Below are 8768 nucleotides of genomic sequence, written 5' to 3' on the forward strand. Positions count from 1 at the left end.
ATGTCGTCTTTTTTCCATGAAGTCTCCTTGCAACTGCTATAGAGTTTCTGTACATGTACAAAGCCTTGTCCCTTAGCACACTGATGCCCTCTTAATGCTCTTCATACTCCTCCTAGACCATATTAGTTCAAATAGACTAGGTTTTCCACACCTTCATGTCTTCTCACGTAGCACATACTCACACCTTTGTGCTTCCCTCTCCTTTAAATGACTCAGCAAGACGTTGAAACCCTGACTAGGCAACGTCATTAAATGTTGTGCCAAGCTTGGTGTTCCTACCATTCCTGTGTTTCTCCATATCACAGTTCTATTTTCTCTTCAGAGCTCTGCCATAATTTATACGCTATCTGAATTGTCTCTTACCCCCACACTAAGAGCTCATGGAGGGTAACAGCTACTTTTACAATGTTTTGTATTCTGAGTTTCTTCCATAGTATCTTAAGAATATCTCTTCCTGAATATGTTTAATAAATGAATAGACTAATCCGTTATCTTATTCTCATGAAGGAATAGATGATTTGACCTTTGCTCCATTACACACTGCCATGTGATCAATGAACAAATTGCCCAGAAATGCCTTGCTCTATTTTCTTCAAAATACTCCAATTACAGAAAGGATAAATGGAATTTCTTATTTATGTCCAATTCAAGAAATCTCAGTAGGGATATATTTTTCATAATTTGAGGTTTCTTGATAAAATCCCTGGAGTGGTTCCTGGTAAAAACACCAAGTCTCCTACAAACAAAGAAACTACTCTGAGCCTAAAGATATAAACCTAAAAACAAGGCCTGTCTCCTTAGACTGTTTATGTAACATTAGTTTGGGGCAAATTAAATTTATGCGATGTGGTAGCAATCCTAAAACTAAAGCATTCTCATAACTTTAAAATTCAGATAAATGTTGGAAGAGCCCCACTTATTCGTCAGGGCCGCACAGAACCAAAATAATTACACAGAAATTGTATTAATTAAAACACTACTTGTTCCATTATCTCTAATGTCTTTTTGTCTAACTCTTATGTCTTAATTTAATCCATATCTGTTGATCTGTGTATTGCCACATGGCAGTGGCTTACTGGGTAAAATTTCCAGAGTCTGTCTCTAGCAGCTCCATGGTGTCCCTCTGACTCTGCCTCCTTTCTCCCAGCATGGCATTTAGTTTTCCCTGCCTAGCTCTGTTTCCCTACAGCTCTGCTAGAGGCCCAAAGCAGTTCCTTTATTAACCAATGAAAGCAACACATAGACAGAAGGACCACCCACACCAGATAAATGATGGTGTTCCTCCGTGTTTACGATATACAGAGATGAATTATCAATAGGCAAATGATAACTAGACAATGAACTTTCTCAATGGAAGGAATTGAACATATTTTTCCTCCCCCCCCCAAAAAAAAATAAAACTTGGAGAATACCTATTTGGGAAAAAAATAAGGAATTTTCTGACAATCTGTAAATGCTCCATCTTGTGGTCACTCAGAAACATATCAGTGGAAATTATAAATCACTTACCATCTGCAAAAAGACAAAATGAAGCAATGGGTCTCACATTTTTGTCATTAATCTTAGAATGGGAAATTACAAGGGAGATAGAAAATCAAAAAACTGAACAATTACTTCAGATCAATGTAGGTTGTTTCTATCAATTCCAAACATGAAAACCCAACAAATCACAGTCTGCTGATTTTTTTTTAAAACCAAAAGTAAGTACACTTAATTCTATTTTTTGGTCTATATCTTTCCTTTGAAGAATAAAGCTTTATCTTTTGCCTGCTTAGGAATATTACTGAAGCCCAATGCAGTCTCTTAGTTTACACAAGGCCCAATATTCTCAAAGGAAAACATACACAACAGTATTTAAGCATTGTTGAATTTTACTCCAGACATGAGATTTACGCACCCTTAACATAAATGAGCTTTTACTACTGTGGGAACTCTTATAGGCATATTGTCTATAATTTTATATTTTCTGTGGATTTAAATTAACTAAGCAATTACATTTTATATAGCAAGTTACTTTTATCATTGTCGTTGGATATTTTAATTTGGCGAGTAAATTGTCAACCAAAAGAAGTTAGATTTACCGTCTATAAAAAAATAGACATGTGATTGGTATTGGGAAAGTTAGTACACACCTCTAATGCTAGTACCCAGAAGGGCTGAGGCAAGAGAATCATAAGTTATAAGTTACTCTGTGCTTTATAGCGATGTTTAGGCCAATCTGGGCTATAAGAGTATTATCCTATCTCAAAATCAAACCACTCTCATTGCTACTATAGAATAATATACAAATTTTCAATGATTGTAACTTCTCTGCCATCGTCTGATAAATAATTGAGCAAATTGTTTGAGGCAGACAATTTGAGCAATATAAGAACATCATTAGAAAATACAATTAGAAACAAGCACACCAGTTAGTCCTCATACAGATTTTAAAAAAGGAAACAGTCTAGAAACCCTTTAACTCTCTTTTCTATTTTGACCATGTATCTGGTTTATCATGTACTTCCCACAGTTCATCTTAAACTTAAAGCATCATTCCACAGACTGGATGGTAATATGAGATATCACAACAGCTGATTCATCAAGGGATTGATCGTGTGATAATGATTCTAAGAAAAAAATTAAATTCATAATTTCTCAAATATTATTATTTTTAAAATTTGGTGATAGCTTAGTATTTTGTTTACTAGTTTTGCTTAAATTTAACAAATAGTATTCTCCAAGCAAATATCTTGTAAGTAGCCTGCTATATTAAAATCTATATAAAATATATTAAAGAACTCAATTAAAAAACATTGACCATATTTATTATTTATCCCTGAATATGTTTTAATCAGCTTGCGTACTTTATATAGGATACAATAACAAAATGTAGATATCCAATAACACTAAATGGTTACATGAAAGGACTACTTATACTTACTTTTGTTATTGAAAATGGCTATAATTTTTATTATCTGTACTTTTTCTAATTTCCTTTTAACATCCTGTAAAATTTGAATTCTTAGCAATATGAATAGCTAAAAAGTAAGAATATTTTAATTTAAAGATATGCAAATACTGCTGAAGAGAAAATACTGTTAGTAGTAAAATTAGAAGTTCAAATTACTGCTTCCTCTAGTGACAGGATATTGATCCCCAAAATTGCTCTTTTTGAATTAATCATATCCAGTTTCACAAGCTGGTAAACTCTATACAGAGAGTGGTTTATTGATAGGCATACTTTTAAGAGAGCTGATGTTAATCTGGTCCTGATAATCAGCATTGGATTATGTCTTTTCAACAGAGAATCCACACTTTATTATTGTCTGGGTTTGTGTGTGTGTGTGTGTGTTAGTGCAGTTTTCATAAAAGCAATTAACTATACCCTGGCTAATATTCTTTATTCATACAGAGAGGAGATTAGAAGTTTATAAAGATTCAGTATGGGAACATTACAATTAAAATAAATTGAGTGTAACACACATTATTATTTATATGCATTCCAAGATAGCAAGTTTGAAAATCCACTCTGTGTCACTACAAAGAAAAAAACCCAGGTTAATTTTCCAAATAGTAAATTTCAAGACTATTTTTATCCTTTTGTACCCAAAGGCATAAAGTTTGATAGTTGAGATTAACTTATAGTTACTGTTTATGGTTTATGTTTATGTAATTACAGTTGAATCGTGTGTGTGTGTGTGTGTGTGTGTGTGTGTGTGTGTGTGTGTGTGTTTTGGGTCAGTCTACCCAATAAGCACCAACCACCTGACTCACACTCTCCATGGATTGTTTCCAAATGGATCTTGGGTTTATCTTAAGGAATTCATTATAGAAATCTATCAAAAATAAGAAATATCTTCACTAAAAATATTTTTGCTTATTTAAAATTTCCTCTTAAAAGTATTTTTAAACATCTATGCAGAGCCAATTATATATGAGTGTGAAAACCATTAGCATGTTAACATTGTATGGCACTCGGGTACATCTAAAGTTACTGTTTTTATTGCACATTAGGGAGAACAGCCTTTATATTTCATTCTTTAGAATTCTTTTCTATGTAACCAGCTGTCACAGTCTCGGGTTAACCAATGCTTTACCACAATCACTTGGTTTCATACATGTTTTGTTACATAAACAAAATAAAACTAATTAAAATGATGATAAATGAGGTTAACTGGTGGTATGGAGTAAGAAAGGATTAGCACTTTACAGTTTACAAAACTGAATGTCATTGTGTAACCATTTCAATTCTTAAGGTCTTAATTTGTGAAAATAAAACTCATTCAAAACTAAGTGATAGTATTCAAATGTAGTTCACTGTGGAAAAAGTCCCCTTACTTTGAATAATGTATTTGCATAATCAATTAGTTTACAAGCTCCTAGGAGACAGGCTCTTAGGAGAGACACAAGATAAATGTAAAATAAAAAAAAGAGTAACCATTACTCCTTACTGAGATTGCTTTGAGTAGAATTGTATGAAATGTTGATATTTCGTGTATTACTTGGTGTATGAACAAAATAACCCCTAAAATTTATAAATGATTATCCACAAGTCTATCTATACTTTTTATGAACTTTGGCTTAAAATAACACACTTTTGCTTTAATATTAGTTTCATTCCCAAATAAAACAATATTAGTTTCATCACAAAGTAAACCAATTTTAATTTTGTAACCAAGGAAAACGAATAAGCAATAATCACGAAATAGTAGTAGCCATAAGAATCATGATAAATATATAACCACAATATTTTATAAAACTGTCAAAAGCTTCAACACCTTCATGAAATTAAGTTCTACATTATAGTAGTAAACAGACCTCCAAAATAATCATCCTCTTATCTGGTAAGTGAATTAAGTACAAATAATATGAATGCAAGCACTTTAGCTCATGAAATAGATACATACCTTCCTTCTCTTAAAACCCCTTTTTATGTTTTTCTCTTTTCAGTTTATTTTCTTGTCCTGACAATTTTAAATTAAAAGATTTTCCAACTTGGTGCAATAGAAACAAAGCACTCACCATTTTACGTAGAAACCACTTCTTCATGTCTCAGACAAGTCAGAAGCATTGTTTTAGCATGGCAGTAGATATGCACAGAAAACGGAGGAAGCGTCTGAAATATCGCATGCATCACCAACTGAACTAAAAGCCAGCCCAATGCCATGGATGGGTTACATATTAGGGATTTATGTTAATGCAGTTAGCTGGCAGTTTTTTCCACATCAATTTACATAGAATCTTGATGAGGGAGTTCTGTACAACTGATTGCTTATAGCATTATGTGAAGTCTCTCATGTGGTTTCATTGTGTGGAAATTCAGCTGGGTGTGTTTTAAAATTCAGGTTAATCAGAGACTAAAGTACTGGTAACACGGTAAGGCCTCATGGAGTTTCATGGACAGCCAGGTCCATAAAGACAGCAAGAGGTAGTTACAAACTAAAATAGAAGGGCAGAACAGCCACAAATGACATCACTGCATCTTATGTTTTGTCTACCAGCTGGACTTAAATATATTTTCTCCACATCATCACTCCTCTGGCCTTTTCACCATGGCATTTAGTACTGGGAAGAGCTTGTGACTTCTTTAAAAGGGACACAGGAGGTTACTCTAGTGAAACTCAAGACAGAAAAACCAAAGGATGGGATAAAACACTAGACTGAGTACAGTTTTCACTGGCATTCAGAAGATACAATACTAAAATGTTACAGGAGAATTCAGCTTGCATGATCTAGGCAGAGAAAATTAAAAGACTGAAAGGAAGGAAGGATGACAGAAGAGAAGGAGGGAAGGAGAAAGATATACCAGCTGAAAATCCCAAAGACTAACCCTTTTGAACTATGATTTTTCTCTGACATCAGGCAATTGTTGGAATCCTGAAATATTTTCCTAGAAAATTTGTAACAAAGAAGGGAATCCACTACCTCATTTCAGTTCTCTTCAATTTAGCTGTAACTTAAATTTTACTTACAGGCATTCGTCACAGCAAAACTGTTGGCTGTCTCGATGTTATCCACATGAGGTACCAGATTGAAAGGAGCTTCGGAGGCATTAGGGCTGGTGTTATGAAGAAAGATTGCCAATCTGAAAGCAGTGTATTCCTGGTCTGTGTTTCGGATGAAGAGACCACCTGTGAAAGACAGCAGCTTCACAGTGTTTCCTGCTTTATATGTTAGACCCAGCCCCAGGACTGTCAAACCTCTCCAACAACAAACCCATGCAACTAAGGCGCTTTGTTGCCATATCCTATGCACTGCTTTTGTCCCTGCACTGCATGCTTAGTGGTTTAGTCTTCAGGGCAGTTCAGCTTTTTTTCTGATCCAATCCATCATGATCCCAATGACCTCTGAGACCATTCAGTTCAACTGGCTTTCCTTCACTTGCCCTCTTCAGGAAGCCAGTTCAGGAAACCTCCAGTACCAGTGAGGATGCAGATAGAAGGAAAGGAGATTTCCATCAAAATACAGGACAGGAACGAAGTAATGTGGATGCACAGGACAGTAGAAGGAGAGAGAACTTAGTTTGCCCCCGTGTTTGTGTGTACCCAGCCCAATCAGTTCGGTTTTGTGCAGAGTACACACATTTTAAAAAATGATGCAGTGTTTGAGGCTGGGCTTGGCTGGGCTGGAAGAAATTCAATAGCTGAGTCCCATCAACAGACAGAAGAGGAGAATGGCAAGCAAAGGGAGGATCGTTAGAGACAGAGTGGGGTGCCCAAGAATATGAAAGAGCAAAAGCATAAATCAAAAGCAAAATAAAACCAGCAAAGGGTTCCGAGAAAAGGATCTAACTTTTGATTCTGTCATTTGGAAACAAGACAAGGCAAGAGGTGTGAAGAGAAAATGCTTTTGTCCCAATCTCTTCCTGTAATAGAGAGAATGCTGCAGTTGCAGAATAGCAAGAAATGGGTTGAAAAAAATGAAATTTGATATTTCCTTTTGCTCTTGGGGAAAGAGTTTAATTAAAGAAATGTGCTATAAAATACAACCAAAGGCCAAGGAGCTCTCTCTCTCTCTCTCTCTCTCTCTCTCTCTCTCTCTCTCTCTCTCTCTCTCTTGCTCTCTCTCTCGCTCTCTCTCGCTTTCCCTTAACTTCTTCCAATACTAATTTATCATATTGGCAGGCAAGATGGAAATAGGTTCAAGGCTGGGCGTACTAGCCTGTGTCTACTATCTGAACTTGCAGGATCTGATTGTAAAGGAAAGGCGCCTCTGTAGGATTCCCTGGATTGCTTATCTGCAACTCATTTAACTCTCTTCAAACAGAAGCACCCCTTCCCCAGCCATTTACTTACCAATTTGAACGCTGCTTGGAAAGGCTCCCATGGCGAGTCCCCAAAACACAGAAAACAACAAGACAATCTGCCTGCAAATAATCCTCATCTTCCTTGATCCTCTCCCTGGTGCGCGCTCTCCTCTCTTTCTCTCACACTCTTGCTAAAAGCTCTTCAGAGAGGCATTGAGGACGATGGCGCTAAAATTAAAAACAAAAACAAAAAAGAAAAAAGAAAAAAAAGAAAGAAAAGAAAAAGAAAAAAGGAAAGAAAAAACGAGAAATAAAAAGAGAGAGAGGTTTGGGCTCTTTGAGGTTATGATTGCTTCCCCTCAGCAATCCATCGCCAGCTGCCAGATGTTTCCCGCAGTCTCCATAGCCCTGGGGGAGGTTTTCTGTCCTGCTGATAATGTTCATGCAGAAGATGGTGGTGGCGGGTCTAGCTGCTGCTCTGCTCGCAGGGATGAGACATGCGCTCTGTCTGGGGCTCTCTTGCGCTCGCCTGCTCACATCCACACCAACGCCAGCGCTACACGCGCTCCGCAGCTCGCAACCGGCCCCCACCCGGGCCGCATCATCCCCGAACCCCGCACCTTGGTATAGGGTACCGGAATGCGCACTCCCGCCACGGGCCTCTCGCCCCTCCTCCGTTTTCGCTCTCCCCTCTCCCCGTTTTCCCTCCCCTCGCCACTCGCCCCTCGCCCCATGCCGCCTCCTTCCCCGAGCGGGTGCTCACCAGAGCGCCCAGGTCTTCAGAGAGGCTCCTGAGCCAGTCCGCAGACTGGGGTTTTCGTGTCCCCTCTCCAACCTCTGATCCCCTTCCTCCCTTCTTCGTGGGTTTGCGGAGGGACCGGCTCTGGTGATCAGTACCCCTCTCCAGCACCCTTGTCTTTTCTTTTTATGCCTTCCAAAGCTCCTTTGGCTTCTTGGTTGCGCTTGGCAGGAAACTAGCCCAGGGGGCCGGGTATGCCAGCCCGGATCCCCGGCTGGGGGGTTGGAGAGGAAGTTAGCACCTCCCCATGGTCTCAGTCCCCTGCGGCATCCTTGCAGGCTAGCAGGAGGACAGGATGCCTCCCCGCTCCCAGCCCTTTCCTCTCAGCCTAGCCCAGCCTAGCCCTCTTTTTCCATTGGGCTATGAGAACGCGCGCACGCGAGCGCGAGTGCGCGGTGGGTGGGGGTGAGGTGGGGGGGACTCTAGTCCTTGCTGCAGCTGCAGCAAAGATTTCTCACTAGCAAACAGCCCGGGAATCTGCAAAGCCCTGGGTGAGAATGAATGCGGTGAAGGTGCTCAGCGAAGGAAAGGAGGGAAGAAGGGCACAGGGAAGCCTTGGGATGAAGAGGTTGGGGTCCTGGAGGGAAGAATTGGAGGAGGTAAGGGTGGTGAAGAGAGTCAGAGAAGTTTTCACTTGCTAGGAAATGGAGATGTACGTGTGTGTGTGTGTGTGTGTGTGTGTGTGTGTGTGTGTGTGTGCGCGCGCGCGCGCTCGCGAGAGAGAGAGAGAGAGAGAGAGAG

The 8768-nt window shown here is 39.0% G+C and overlaps 1 protein-coding gene across 8 annotated transcripts in view; it reads right to left on the reverse strand.

The window, feature by feature from the left end:
* The window catches only part of Gria4 (glutamate ionotropic receptor AMPA type subunit 4), a 387848-nt gene extending 379199 nt beyond the window's left edge, over positions 1-8649 (reverse strand). For 3 of the 8 annotated variants that reach the window (XM_013346099.2, XM_026779022.1, XM_026779020.1), the window contains exons 1-3: positions 7992-8649; positions 7278-7456; positions 5955-6113 (exon numbers count right to left, since the gene is read on the reverse strand). In XM_013346099.2, coding sequence (XP_013201553.1) covers positions 5955-6113; positions 7278-7365 — 247 coding nt within the window. In that variant the 5' untranslated portion in view covers positions 7366-7456; positions 7992-8649. Of the gene's footprint in view, positions 1-5954; positions 6114-7277; positions 7457-7991 lie in introns of those variants that run through there. The other 5 variants (XM_026779024.1, XM_026779023.1, XM_026779025.1 and 2 more) reach the window with 3 other exon arrangements.
* Between the last annotated feature and the right edge of the window lie 119 nt (positions 8650-8768).

The sequence above is a fragment of the Microtus ochrogaster genome, chromosome 5 (genome assembly GCF_000317375.1).
Source record: "Microtus ochrogaster isolate Prairie Vole_2 chromosome 5, MicOch1.0, whole genome shotgun sequence".
NCBI lineage: Eukaryota > Metazoa > Chordata > Mammalia > Rodentia > Cricetidae > Microtus > Microtus ochrogaster.